Source organism: Macaca nemestrina, chromosome 12 (assembly GCF_043159975.1).
Source record: "Macaca nemestrina isolate mMacNem1 chromosome 12, mMacNem.hap1, whole genome shotgun sequence".
NCBI classification, from domain to species: Eukaryota; Metazoa; Chordata; class Mammalia; order Primates; family Cercopithecidae; genus Macaca; species Macaca nemestrina.
Window position 1 is genome coordinate 32,087,838 of NC_092136.1, and position 14,893 is coordinate 32,102,730.

Below are 14,893 nucleotides of genomic sequence, written 5' to 3' on the forward strand. Positions count from 1 at the left end.
GTATCTGCTGGTAGCTCTGAGAAAGAGAAAATGGGCCAGGAACGGTAGTTCATGCCTGTAATCCCAGCACTTTGGGAGGCTGAGGCTGGCAGATTACTTGAGGTCAGGAGTTCGAGACCAGCCTGGCCAACATGGTGAAACCCTGTCTCTACTAAAAATACAAAAATTAGCTGGGTGCAGTGGCACATGCCTGTAGTCCCAGCTACTTGGGAGGCTGAGGCAGAAGAATCGCTTGAACCTTGCAGGTGAAGACTGCAGTGAGCCAAGATTGTGCCACTGAACTCCAACCTGGACAACAGAGTGAGACTCCATCTCAAAAAAAATAAAATAAAATAAAGAGAGAGAGAATGAGAAAATGAACTAGAGGTACCTGATACTTTTTATTTTACTAAATAAATCCTTGAGGGATCTTCAATCTCATCTGTAAGCCCACGGGCCTTAAAGGAAAAATCGTTACGCACAAACATGTCCATAAAGCAGAAGTGGGAATACTTCCCTATTATTTTATTTTATTTATCTTTTATTTTTGAGACAGAGTCTTGCTTTGTCACCCAGGCTGGAGTGCAGTGGCACAATCCCGACTCACTGCAACCTCTGCCTCCTGGGTTTTCTCATGCTTCGGCCTCCCAAGTAGCTGGGACTATAGGCGTGTGCCACCACACCTGGCTCATTTTTCTATTTTTAGTAGAGACGAGGTTTCATCATGTGGAACAGCCTGTCTCGAATTCATGACCTCAAGTGATCCACCCTCCTTGGGCTCCCAAAGTGTTGGGATTACAGGCATGAGCCACTGCATCTGACCCCTATTATTTTATAGACCAGCACTACTCTTATAACAAAACCAGACAATACCTTTTAGCAAAACAAAGCTACAGACCAATACCCCTCATGAACATGAAACCATGGCCTGGCCATTGTTAGGAATTTCTTTTCTTTTTTTGAGATAGAGTCTCGCTCTTGTCACCCAGGCTGGTGCAGTGGTGTGATCTCAGCTCACTGCAACCTCTGCCTCCTGGGTTCAAGTGATTCTCCTGCCTCAGCCTCCTGAGGAGCTGAGATTACGGGCACCCACCACCACGCCCAGCTAATTTTTTGTATTTTTAGTAGAGACAGGGTTTCACCATGTCGGCCAGGCTGGTCTCAAACTTCTGACATTAAGTGATCCTCCCACCTTGGTCTCCCAAAGTGCTGGGATTACAGGCATGAGCCACCGCACCTGGCCAGGAATTTCTTTAGTTTGTAAAAAGTTGTCCTTTTACAAACTAAAGATAAACCCTGTGATCATCTCAACAGACAAAGAGAAAGCATTTGCCAAAATCTGATAACCAGTCATGATAAAAATTCACAGCAAATTTGCTAGAGGAGGGAATTTCCTCACCCTAATAAAGGGCCTCTGTGAAACAAAATCAAAACTATAGCCGACATCATACTTTAGAGAAAGACTGATATTTTCCTCCAATGCCAGGATCAAGGCAAGGATGTCCACTCTCCCTACTTCTATTCAGCAAAGTACCAGAAGTTCTAGCCAGTGCAATAAGGCAAGAAAAATAAATAAAAGCCTTACGGATTTGAAAGAACGAGAAGTGTCTTTATTCACAGATTAACATGATTTTCTATTTAGAAAAATCCCGAAGATTCTATAAAAAGCTACTAGAACTAAAATAAGTTTAGGAGGGTTACATGATATAAGGTTTTTAAAATCATATTTCTATATACTAACAAAGAAATTTTTATATTACTGTTTGCCAAAGGACTGAAAAACATGAAAAATTTATGTACAAATTTGTATATTGAAAACTATAAAACATTGATGAGAGAAAAGAAAGAATACCTAAGTAAATGGAGAGAGATATGTTCATGGATTAAAACTTTAAAATACCATTAAGATAGCAATCTCTAATTGGTCTAGATTCAAAGAAATTCCAATCAAAAATCCAGCAGGCTTTTTAAATACAAATTGACAAGAAGATACTAAAATCTGTATAGAAAGCATAAGACCTAGAATAGCCAAAAAGATTTTTTAAAAGAATAAAGAATACTCACACTATCTGATTTCAAGACTTACTACAGAACTAAAGCAGTGGAACTCAATTGAGGCCAATTTTACTCCCCAGGGGGACATTTAGCAACGTCTGGAAATATTTTTGGTTGTCACAACTAAGAATGAGGGGAGTTATTGACATCTACCAGGCAGTCAGAAATATTGCTAAATTTCTAATGCACAGGACAGGCATCCACAACAAAGAACCGTTGAACCCAAAATGTTAATAGCGCTGACGCTATGAAACCCTGAGCTAGAGAAATCAAGACAGTGTTATACTGGCATATAGAGAGAAGTACAGATCAACAGAACATACTAGAATCCAGAAATAAACCTAGACATATATGGTGCCAAGGTAAGTCAACGGACCAAGGATAGTCTTTTCAATAAGTGGAGCTAGAACAATTAAATATCCATATAAAAAAATTAACCTTGACTCTTACTTTGCACCATACACAAATATTAATATAAGATGGATCACAGACCTAAAAGTAAAAATAAAAATACAAAACTTCTAGAAGAAATCACAGATATTTGTGACCTTGGCACACAGTAGGCAATTTCTATGCTAGGATACAAAAACCACAAATCTTAAATTGAAAAGTTGATAGTTAATCTAAATTTAAAACTTCTCTCCTTTTTTTTAAAAAAAAAAACAACACTGTTAATAAAATGAAAAGACAAGCCACATATTTGCAAGACACCTATCTGATAAACGACTTGTATCCAGACTACATAAAGAAAGCTCAAAGCTCAGTAAAAAGAAAACAATCCAATTTTTTAAATGGGAAAAATACATTAACAGACACTTGAAAGTAGACATATAGATGGCAAGTAAGAACATGAAAAGATATACAACAATAAAATTATTAGTAATTAGGGAAACGTAAACTGAAACCGGAATGAGATACCATTGAACAACTATTAGAATGGCTGAAATCTAAATTAAAAGGGAAAAAAAAGCTGACAATACCAAGTGCCAGTGAGGATACAGAGGAACAACTAGAACTCTCATACATTGCTAATGAGAATGCAAAACTGTACAGCTACTTTGAAAAAGAGTTTGGCAGTTTCTTATAAGGCGAAACACGTCCCTAACACATGACCAAGCAATCGTACCCCTAGGCATTTACCCAAAATGAATGAAAACTGCCCACAGAAAGACTTTCGTGTCATAAACTGGAAACAACCCAAATGTCCATCAACTGCTGAATGAATAAGCAAACTGTGGTGCAAAGGAATACTATTCTGCAATAAAAAGAACGGAATTAGTGATCGATGCAATGACATGGATGATTTTCAAGAGCATTATGCTAAGTGAAAGAAGCCAGATGCAAAATGTTACATATGGTACAATTCCATTTCTATGACCTTCTGGGAAAGGCAAAACTACAGGGATGGAAAATACATTAGTGGTTTCCAGGCACTGGGTGTGTTGGGGGGAGTGGATTAACTGCAAGGGGCAAGAGGGAACTTTTTGGGGTGACAGAAATGTTCTATATCTGGATTGTGGTGGTGGACGCATGATTGTACACTTTTGTCAAAACTCATCATGCAGTACATCTACAAAGGATGAATTTCACTGCATGTAAATTACACCTTAATAAACTTGACTTTAAAAAAAAAAGAAAAAGCTGGTGGCTGATGAGTGTGTTCTCTTTGTACTGCATGACATTTTAGAAATCTGAACTAATTGGTGATATTTGAACACAAAAAGATTCTAAATAAAGATCTGCCTTTTGTTGAGAAGTCAGAACTATGGCACCCTGAGCCTCGGTCCCATGCAGGTTGCCACTAAGCAGTGGCCGCCTCTTGGAGCAACACAGGCACTTGCTGTCCTGCCACATCCCCCAACCTGACCCAATTCACAGAAGTACTTTACTCACCTGCCACTGCACCTGCCCGAGTGAGAGTTTCTTGTCCTGGACTACGGGCTGCCTGAAGGCAGGGTCCAGGCCTGGCCTGTTCTCACTACACCCCCAGCATCTAGTGAAGGGCCTAGCACATGCTGGGTGCTTGATAAACACTGCTGAATTAATATGACTCAGTTGCCACCTTCCCACCAGCTCCTAAAACTGACATTTACAACACCCAGATTGCCAACTGCTCCTTTGGTCCTGAAGTCCCCAAAGAGAGTCACCATCCATGGCAGCCATCCCATGACCCAGAATAATGTGTCCCTCTGTGTGTTTAGAAATCCCCTCTAATATGTTGTCAAGCAACGAAAATGTTTTAAGGTCATTCCAACTATTCATTTTTGTCTGGAGAAGAGTGGAGTTTTTGTTTGTCTAAAAAAAAAAAGAAAAGAAAGAAAGAAAACCACAATATGGGCTTGAAGGTTAATGAAAATGAAAAGGGAAGTGTGCACATTCATTTTGAATATTCTCAGATCATATTCCAGTAATTTGAGACTTGAGCTAAGTAAGCTTCTGAGAGATTCTCTGGTAGTCATCAGAATTTCAGGAACCTGAAACTTCCATGGTGGTGGTCAGTTTGAGGGAAGGACGTGGGGCAGCAAGGAGATATCTAACTTCTGTTTTAGGCTAGTACTAAAAGTACAGTAACACTGTACTTTTCCAAGTACAAGTAACACTGTACTTTTTAACATTTAGTACACTTTCTTCTTTTCCTACCTCCTTGTTATTTTCTCTGTCTCTTGCTTGTCCCTCTTCTCCCTGAACCCCCAAATGCTGCAGTACCCCAGCCCCTCAGAGCCCTTCAGGCCCACGAGGAGGGCCAGGGGAAGCCCCAGGGCAGGGAGAGGGTGCCAGGGTCTCCTCCCTACAGCGCCATGTGCTCTGGCCTCAGGAACATTTTCTTTACTTTGTGGGGATGGGAAGGATGAGATGGGAGGCAAGATCTGGGACATCTTGTAAGAATCTTTGAAGGACTAATCATATTGAGAGTAAAAAGTCAAAATATATTGGGCCATCTACATTTGGGGAAAAACACCAAATCAACCACTCTGGTCATATGTCTTTCATGTTTAAAAATGAGGAAGTGTGAACACATATACTTAGACCTCATCTTAACCCTCCCTTGGCCCATCTCCCCTGACTCTGCTTTTCTCTAGAGAAAAGACTTCAGAAGAATTGTCTTATGTGTTGCCTCCAATGCCTCTTTTTCCTTTCTCTCTTGAACCATCTGCAGTTAGACTTTTATCCCCATCACTCTCAGAGCCACTAACCACCTTCTCACCTCCAAACTCAACATGCATTGCTAGTGCCCATCTAACTCCACTCTCAGCAGCATATGTCCAAGCCGATCACGCCCTCCTCCTTGATCACTTTCTTCTCTTAGTGCCCAGGACACCATATATACTTTCTTCTCTTCCTACTGCCTTATTGTTTTTTTCTCTATCTCTTGCTGGTCCCCTTCTTCCTGAACCCCTGAATGTTGCAGTAATCCCAGGTTCATTGCTCATATCTCCCTCTCTCTTCTCCATACTCACTTTCTAGGTTTCTTATTCACTTCCATCATGATGGCTCCCAAATTATACCTTAGGACCTGTTATCGCCCTAGAATTCCAGACTACTTTATTCAATTAGCAACCTGACATGTCCACTTGAATAAACATTTCAAGCTTTACATACCCCCAAATGAACTCTTTATTTCTTACCCCAAACCTGAACTGCAGTCTCAATTAACGGCAACTTCATCTTCCCCGTTGCTTGAGCCAAAGACCTTGGAGCCATATCAATTCCTCTCTTTCTCTCCTACCCATTTAATCCACCAGATAATTCTAGTAACTCTATATTCAACAGATGTCCAAAATCTAACCACTTCTCACCACTTCTCCTGCTACCACCCTCTCTAAGCCATCTTCATCTGCAGATTGATTTCAACAACAGCTTCCTTCCTGATCTCCTGGCTTCCATACTTGACCTTACAGACTTTTTTCCCCACAACAGCCAGGGTGATTCCTTTAAAACCGAAGTAAGATTATATCACCTCCTGTTTGGATGCTCCAGTGGCGGACCATCTCATTCCAACTAAAGTACCAAGCCAACACCATGGCCAGTAAATCCTATAGGATTCAGCCCCATCTCTCTCTTCAGCATCATTTCTCACTACTCTCCCTTTGCTCATTCAATTCTACACTGGCATTCCTGCTGTTCCTCAAACAACCCAAGCACAGTCTCTGCTCAAGGCCTTTGCACTTGCCTTTCCCACAGCCTGGAATATTCTTCCCCCAGATTTCCACTGTTGGGTCTACTCAATGCCATCTCCTCAGAGAGGCCTCCTCTCACCACTCCATCTAGACAAGTCCATGTGTGAAGGCACTACCCCCTACCCTGAATTATTTTGCTCCATATAACTGACCACCACCCGACCTACAGGTATTTGCTTATTGCCACTTCTTTCTCAAAGTGGGGTCCACAAACTTGCATCGTCAGCATTACTCAAGTGCTTGTTAACAATGCAGACTCTCGGGCCTTATTTCAGACCTACTGAATCAGAATCCACATTTCAACAAGATCTTCAAATGACTGGTAAGCACTGTCAAATATGGATGGCACTGGGCTCAATATTCTGAGGTAACAGTAATGAACAAAACCAGGTCCCATTCTCTCTAATCCCGGTGAGAACAGGCCTTGTTTTTGTTCATTACTGTTACCTCGGGATATTGAGGCATTCAAAACAAATTGAATACAGGAATGAATGAATGAACAAATGAACTTGAATCTGTTCTAGACTCGACTGCAAGTTGACGATGTGTACAGGAAGGTTGGGGAGGGGCAAGGAGGACATTCTAGGTCAAAACTATCTCCCCCCACACTGTGTTCTACATTAGAAATTCTTTGGTATCAATTCAACAAGAAGAGCTAAGTATTCTAAACACGTATGTGCCCAATGCAGGGGTACCCATATTCATAAAACTCTTAGAGATCTACAAAGTTCTTTGAGACCTGCAAAGAGACTTAAACTCACACACAATAATAGTGGGGGACTTTAACACCCACTGACAATATTAGACAGATCGTCAAGACAGAAAATTAACAGAAGTATTCAGGACCTGAACTCTGGATCAAGAGGACCTGATAGATATCCACAGAACTCTCCACCCCAAAACAACAGAATATACATTCTTCTCATCACCATATGGCACTGACGCTAAAATTGACCATGTAACCAGAAGAAAATCTTTGGTATCAACAAAACCGTCTATCAACATGCAAATATATTCCCGTAATAAAGCAGTCTTTCACAACTTACTGTGAATTATTTAAATGAGATCTTATTCTAACATCTAACAGAAACAGGGGGAACAGGAGTGTAGAGACTGAAAATTTAATAAATTCCTAATCTGTGCTGGGTATTGTAACAGGCAATAAGCAAATGAAGGTAAATCAGGAACTAACAAGTCGGAGGGAGAAGCACACAGTCCCTCAGAGCCCGTCAGGCGGCAAAGGAGGGCCTAGGGAAGCTCCAGCATGCGGAGAGGGTGCTGAGGACTCCTCCCTACAGTGCCCTGTGCTCTGACCACAAAGAACCCTTCACTTTTCTTCTGCCAGAAATGCCACCATCAACACTGCCACCCCCAACTCATCCTTCAAGGCCCCCCCGCCCCCAGAATTAACTATTCCCTCATTAGCTCTGATCACACGGTACAGAGTGCAAGGGCCTTGATCGCCCTCCTCTTGAGGGGCTTCTACAAACTGCCTCATCCTTATTCACTTCTGTATCCCCTGCCCCTGCACAGCGCCCAGACAGGGTAAACATTCCATCTATTTCTGCCATTTTAAAAGAGCAGGTAGCATTCATTGAGCGTTTACTGTATACCAAGCACTTGGTATTTAAAATACCAAGCATTTTAAATGCTTTAGATGCATTAACTCATGTAATCCTCACAAGAACCCAGTGAGATTGGAACTATTATTGTCGCCATTTTCCAGATGAAAGAACTGAGACCCAGACAGTCACACTGAGTAGCTGCCCATGAACGGATGAGCACTATCCCTGTACATAACAGGCACACAGTAAATGTTTACTGACATGAACTGAAGGGAAGCTCAGTAGTTAAAAAGAGAGTGAAGTCAAATTTGAGCGCTACCATTTTGCCTGGAGCCTGGATGGCCAAGGAGAATAGAGGGTGTCAGTACTCACTGCTACAAAGAAACTTATTTCCCACACCAACCTCCCGCATCCAAAACAGAACTTACTGACTGAGAGCAAGATGAAAGACGGAGATGGAAGTTAGGAGTCTGAGGGAGGGCAAAGAAGATGACAACAGCCTTTTCTTTATGTGAAAAAGAGAAGGAACTCTGATTCCTTTAGAATATTCAAGCAAAAGAGGTTGGGGTGGGGTGGATGGAAGTAGATTGGGAACACATTGCAGAGTCTCCAGGACGGGAAGGTGCTAAACATTTGCCACAGAATTTTCCAGAAACAAATCTATGTTTGCCCATTTTTCAACCAAGGCAAATGTCTGGCTTAGCCTTCCTTAAACAACAAGGGAGAGCAGCCATGTAAATGACGGGACTGTAGCAAGCCAGCACTTTGAGTAAGATCTCAGCTCAGGGTAGGACGCATTCTGCAGTGAGTGGCAGCACCCAAGCGCAGCGATTCCTCAGAATAAGTTCCAAATTAGGCTGTTTGCAGAAAGTCAAAGGTCCCCAGAAATTGTCATTCATTCTCCCGCCTCCCTCCTGACACTGCTTCTTCCCACAAACCCCTTAGGATGCCCTGCATTAGGCCCAGGACTCACCTACCCTGGTGTGAAACTGCCTCACGTGGAAATCAGAGAACAAATGAGAGCAGGTGGGAGGTTAAGAGGTAAGCGTTACACACAGGGAACCCAGTGTTTAACCCTTCCATTGAGTCATGGAATTGAATCAGTGGCAAACCCACAGAAAACCGTGGAGCCCAGAGGTGGACTGTGGATCCACAGGTGGGCTGGACCACGGGAAGCTGGTCATAAAGGTGGACAGCAGAAAGGGCATCCAAAAAGCACAGAGGAAGCAACGAGTCACTCCGATGAGATGGAGTAAAACGGAGAGGACTTTGGGGAGGAACATCAACTTTAATGATTTTTACCATCATTGTAATCAAAGCATCTTTCCCAGCCCCGTATCCCCACGACCACCACACTGAAAGGAAAAAGAAAGAGGACACCAGGGCTAAACCCAAACAATGTGGATCAGAAGTCCCCTAAGTCAGGCTCTGGTGGTCTGAAAGAGGAGCCAAGGAAAGTCAGGGAGATTCAGAAGGCTCAAGGTACAAAGGTCAGAAGGGAGATCAGAAATTCAAAACTGATCCAAGGAAATCACTCAACATCAGGCTGAACAGGAACAACACATGAAAGCCAGTTTCACATATTACAGATGGCTGAACAAATGAACATCATCCCAAAGTAAATATCTCATAAGCAGTTCACAAAAACGACCAAGGACTTGATATCCTTTAATCAAAAACAGGATGTATGTTTCTGAGCCAATGAATACCAAGGCATTTACGTGGACGTATGTTTCTGAGCCAATGAATACCAAGGTATTTACGTGAGTCTTTCTCAGGTCTTATCTTTTAACAATTATGCCAAATACACATCACTAAAAACTGCTACAGGCATAAAAATCGGGGGCTAAAATTCGTCAGAGGTTCTCAAGCCTGAGGCACACATCCAAAGATTCCTGAACTTTGTAACCACTATAATCACAATAGAAAATTCTTTGACAGTAACTTGCAAGCACAAGCACCACCTGTCAGTGACCCTTTAAGTGAGTCAATCAAAGGAAAATGGGCTCTGAATTAAGCTGCTGAAGACAAGAAATATTTTTAACCTAAAACTCTCTTATCTAAAACAATGTGAGGCCCTTACAATTAGGAATTTTAATCTAATTGGGGGAAGGAGGCACTCTGAAAAAGAAGAGGTCATTAGTCCTTGCTAAAAAATGCAAAACTACAGGAACACATTATCTGAAGTGAGAACTATATTCCTTGATAAGGCAGTGTATCAAGAGCTCAGAATTTCATCACAAACACAAAAGCCTGCCCTTTCCAAGTGCAGGCAGTAATCATTCTTGCTTCCAAGACAATTGCTTACTGCACTAAGTTTTGAAGCACACTTAGCAGAATAATCCACCCCCACCTAGAATACTTACAATAGATTTCTCAAAATTGTCCAAGGAATTACAGAAATCTATTTCCTGGGGATTGCTGAAGTCTAAAAGCCAAGCATGACTATTTTTAACTAACCTGCAAACAGTGGATTATATACTTAACAAGCGCCTGCATCCCTTTGCAAGGTGCAAGCAATTATTGGAGAGACCTCCTTCCCAAAAGAAAAACGTTCCGCTATCAACACAGGAGGAACTGTGTTGATATTTGGGAAGCCGACACGCGGATTGCCTAAAACTCTCTAGCCATTTCATGCAGTTAAGACAAAGTGGACACTCAACAGCCCAAAATACCAGGGGCTTCGCCACCCTAAAACGTGTTCTAATGATACATTTCCCGTTTAAGGCGTCCTAAACACACATCTTTCTCTAAATAAAGCGTGCCTGCGGGACCACTAGGAAGGTTCTACAACTTGTCCAAAAAAGAAGAGGCGATTGCCCTTCTTCCCCGCCCAAAGTGCCTTCCCGAAAGACGGATTTCTGACAGTTCGCCTGCAGTTGCAGCAGCAAAGGGCAGAGAGAATCCCAGAGCCAGTGCTGCCAATACCTCTCCACCGCCACCCGGGCAGGTGTGGGTCCCGACCCGCCGCCCAGCTCTTCCAGAAACCTCGGCGGACGCCCCGCCGCCGAGCGCTTACCCGGGTCGGCCTGGCAGTGCTCCAGGAGGGCCGCCAGCAGCAGGAGTCCCAGCAGCAGCGTCGGTGGCCGCGGGGGCGCATCGTGGGACGCGCCGGCCCCGGGGCCCCTCACGCCCGTGCAGCGCGCGGCTCCCCAGCCTGCCCGACCAAGCCCACGCGCCACGGGCCGGCCCCCGCGCCCCCGCGTCGCGGGCCCGGCTTCCCTTGAGCCCTGAGGCTTGGCCTCCTGCGGAGCCATGGGGACGCTTCACACATCCAGGCCGCTGCCTCGCTCTGCACCGCGCCGGGAAGCCCAGCCCTCCGCGCCCCGGTCCTCACCGGGCATCGCCGGCCACGGCCCGGGCGCCGGAGGGAGGGGGCGCCGAGCGGCGCGACTGGCTCGCTCGTCCTGCCGCGCCCGGGGCGGGCTCCGGGGAGCCGCGGCTTCACCCGCGCAGGGGCCGGGCCCGCATGGAACCGCGGCGGGCACGGGCCAGGGTTCCCACGGTGCCTGTCGCCGCGCGCCGGCGCGATTGGGGCGGCGAGGGTGGGACAGGCGCCGCCCGGGGACCCCTCCCCCGGGCCGGCTCCTGCAGAACGAGGGGGCGAGGCTGCCGGGAACGGGGGTGGCGGCCGCGGGGCGCGCTCGGGTCCCTCCCTCCCGCCGCCGCTGCAGCCTCGGCGCCCCGCTCTCCTAGCTCGTCGCTCCTCGTGCCTCGTTGGGCTTCGGGTTCCAGCCCCGGCTCCGGCTGGGGCTCCCGGGCCGCGAGTGCTACCGCAGCTCCGAGCGGCGCCTCATTGACAAAGAAAGCACGTAGCCTCCGGATCGGGCGAGAAGGCGAGGAGGCGAGGCCGGCGCGCGCGCGCAGCCCCGCGCGCGAAGCCACCGCGCGCTCCCCGCTCCCGCGCGCCTGGCCGGGCTCGGGACCCAAGAGGGGACCCCTCCCGGCGGCTCCCGCGCAGCGGAGGTCCTCAAGGGGAGGGCTTCCCTCCCCTCCTGTCCCCCATCTAGAGGAGGGAAGGTTGGCGGGAGAGGTCGTCTGGCCCGGGAGGGAGTCATGGTCAACGTGCCCAAGCTGCAGGAAAGCTCTTCCGCCTGGATTTTGGAAATGCTCTTTGTAGAAGGGCGGGCGCGCTTTGTGCTGTTTGTTCACTACTTCTCTGAGGGGCCGGGGGACACCTTCATGCCAGTTTACTCCTGAGGAGCTCAAGCGGCTGTGGCCTAGTTGCAATAACCTGCTGGGTTAAAACACATTATAAATATTTGTTGCTGCCACACTACGTGCAAAGCATTACACTGCGCACTGGGAAGACCGGGGGAAATTTTTTCCGAAGTTTCTTCCCCCAAACAGGAGAGTCAGGTAGCCCTTGCCCAGAGGGACAAAAGGCCCAGGCATCACCTGAGTTGGTCCCCTGCTCTTCGCCCTTGCTAGCCTTGATGGCCTTAGCAAGTGACCTGGCTCATAGGCGCCTCATCTATCCCCAGTCACTAAGTATGTATTAAGGACCCGCTGCTTGCCAGCATCTGTGTTAGGCACTGGGGATACACGCAGCCAGGAAACACACACATCCTTGACCCAGTAAAGCTCAGACTCTGTTCACTCAACAATACTTATTGACTGCCTGCGATGTGCCAGGGACAACAGCCATAAACAAAATCCCTGCCCTCCTGGAGCTGACATTCTAGTGGGGGTTCACCTGCAATAAACAGATAAGTAATAGAATATTAGACAGGTAAATGCCGTGAAGAAAAATCAGTGTAAAAGAATGAAACGTGGGGAGGGGTGTTGCAACGTTAAACATTGTGAAGAGAGGCCTCGCTGAGAAGATGACGTCTGAGCCAAGATCTGAAGGAGGTGAGAACAAGCCACGCGCGAAGAGAATTCCAGATACAGGGAACCAAAAAGGCTAACATCCCGGGGCAGAGTGTGCCTGGTGTGTTAGGGCACAGCAGCTTAGCCAGGGGTTCTGGAAAAGTGTTACGGTTCTAGTTATTGAGCATCTGCAGGATAGAAATAACACCATATTTCATCTAAGATGCATTCTTTTCACATGTTAACTTTTCAGAAGTCAGATGTGTTCTTATAATGTGTCTAAGATTTGTTGAAATATAGTAATGCCTTGTTGGGGGGTATGATTTAATTTTGTTCTTTAGTTGGGTTGTTTTGGTTTGTGTTAAGAAACTTGCAGTCTGGCCTGGCGCAGTGGGTCACGCCTGTAATCCCAACACTTTGTGAGGCCGAGGTGGGTGAATCACCTGAGGTCAGGAGTTTGAGACCAGCCTGGCCAACACGGTGAAACCCTGCTCTACTAAAAATACAAAAAATAGCCAGGTGTGGTGGTGCATGCCTGTAATCCCAGCTACTCGGGAACCTGAGGCAGGAGAATTGCTTGAACCCGGGAGGCGGAGGTTGCAGTGATCCGAGATGGCAACACTGCACTCCAGCCTGGGCAACAGAGTGAGACTCCATCTCACAAAAAAGGTAAAGAAAGCAAGAAAGAAACTTGCAGTCGAGTTGAAGAGATAAAGCAATTCACTAAATCAGTTGGAGACGCTGTGAGCAAGCCAGCCCGTGGTCATGGTTCAGGCAGCATAACAAGATGAATGGCCCTGCAGCCAGTGGGGATCTCACGGACAAGGTGATGGGGAATGAGGATGTCAGGCAAAGAACTGAAACAAGGGCAGTGTTTGGACTCGCTTAGGTGTTGCGGACAAGGAAGTCCCTGGAGAGAGAAGTGGGCAGAGCAGAGGCAGGGAAGGAGGCAGGAAGATTGGTCTTGGAGCAGTGGGGCTGCCTGTTCGAAACCCAGAACTCTTATGCTGAGGCCAAGTTGTGAAAGGTCTTGGACACATCTGAGCTTTTCCCCAAAAGGAAGGAGAGGGAGAGGGGAAGATAAGTCACTCTCAGGAGCACCAATCCTATACCAGGCTCTGAGTTAAGAGCTCCCGAGAACAGAAAGATGGGTGTGATGGGGGAAAACATGAACGCTTTAGTAGCCACAGCTTCCTCCGCCCACCCGTTTTCTGCACCTGGATGATTGTGGTGTTGATGGTTAGCCAGGAACTGAGGAAACTGGACAGGCTGGCTGCGTTCACACGGGAAGCGACTGAATGATGCTGGCCTAAGAGATATAAAAGATCCGGCAGGAGAGACTGTGTGCAAAGCAAGAAAGGCAAGACCTCAACACAGCTGGCTTCTGCATGCGAGCTGAGAGAGATTGATTTAGGGGCAACTGCCATGGGGTTGGGAGATAGCAAACGCATATCTCGAGAAAGTTCACTGTATTGTAAATGGGATTTTCCCTTCTCCATTACTTGCCAGACTTATACAAATTATAAATTACCGTCACGTTTTGGTTATTGGACTGGTGTTTCAGTGGATTCATCTCCCTGATGAGGCTGGCCTCAAGACCAGACACCATCCCTTTCCTCAAGAAGCCTACAGTCAGCCAGGCACAGTGGCTCACGCCTGTAATCCCAACACTTTGGGAGGCTGAGGTGGGTGGATCATGAAGTCAGGAGTTCAAGACCAGGCTGACCAACATGGTGAAACCCCATCTCTACTGAAAATACAAAAATTAGCTGGGCATGGTGGCGCGTGCCTGTAATCCTAGGCTACTCAGGAGGCCAAGGTAGGAGAATTGCTTGAACCGGGACCTAGAAGGCAGAGGTTGCAGTGAGCCAAGCTCACACCACTGCACTCCAGCCTGGGCTACACAGCAAGACTCCGTCTCAAAAAAAAAAAAAGAAGACGCAGCAGCCTACAGTCTAATGAGGGGGACAGACACATGCGGCAGTAACTTCAGAGCAATGTGCTGAGGATGCGATAGAGGTACGTGCAGATCACTTATTGCCATGGGAATGTGAGCAAGAGGTGGCTGTTTCTGCCTGGAGGAGAAGAGTCAAAAGAAGGACACATTTAAAGTCGGAGTTTACCAGGCACAGCCAATGGCATGATAGAAAAGCATGAAAGTCTGTAGCACTTTGCAGGGAAGGATAAGTTATCTGGTGAGAGAAGCACAGAGAGAACTTAGGGAGATTCAGCCTCCAGGCTGGGGAGCCAAGTTAGGGGCAAGACGTTGAGAGCCTGCGATGCCATGGTATGGAGTTTGTACCT

General features: G+C 46.4%; 1 protein-coding gene across 3 annotated transcripts in view; it reads right to left on the minus strand.

Moving 5' to 3' along the window:
• LOC105471528 (KIAA1549 like) overlaps window positions 1-11,631 on the minus strand; it is a 288,631-nt gene extending 277,000 nt beyond the window's left edge. Inside the window, exon 1 of one of the 3 annotated variants that reach the window (XM_011724030.2) lies at window positions 10,797-11,631. In XM_011724030.2, the coding sequence (XP_011722332.2) occupies window positions 10,797-11,034 (238 nt within the window). In that variant the 5' untranslated portion in view covers window positions 11,035-11,631. The remainder of the gene's footprint in view (window positions 1-10,796) is intronic. The other 2 variants (XM_071074893.1, XM_071074894.1) reach the window with 2 other exon arrangements.
• Window positions 11,632-14,893: the final 3,262 nt, after the last annotated feature.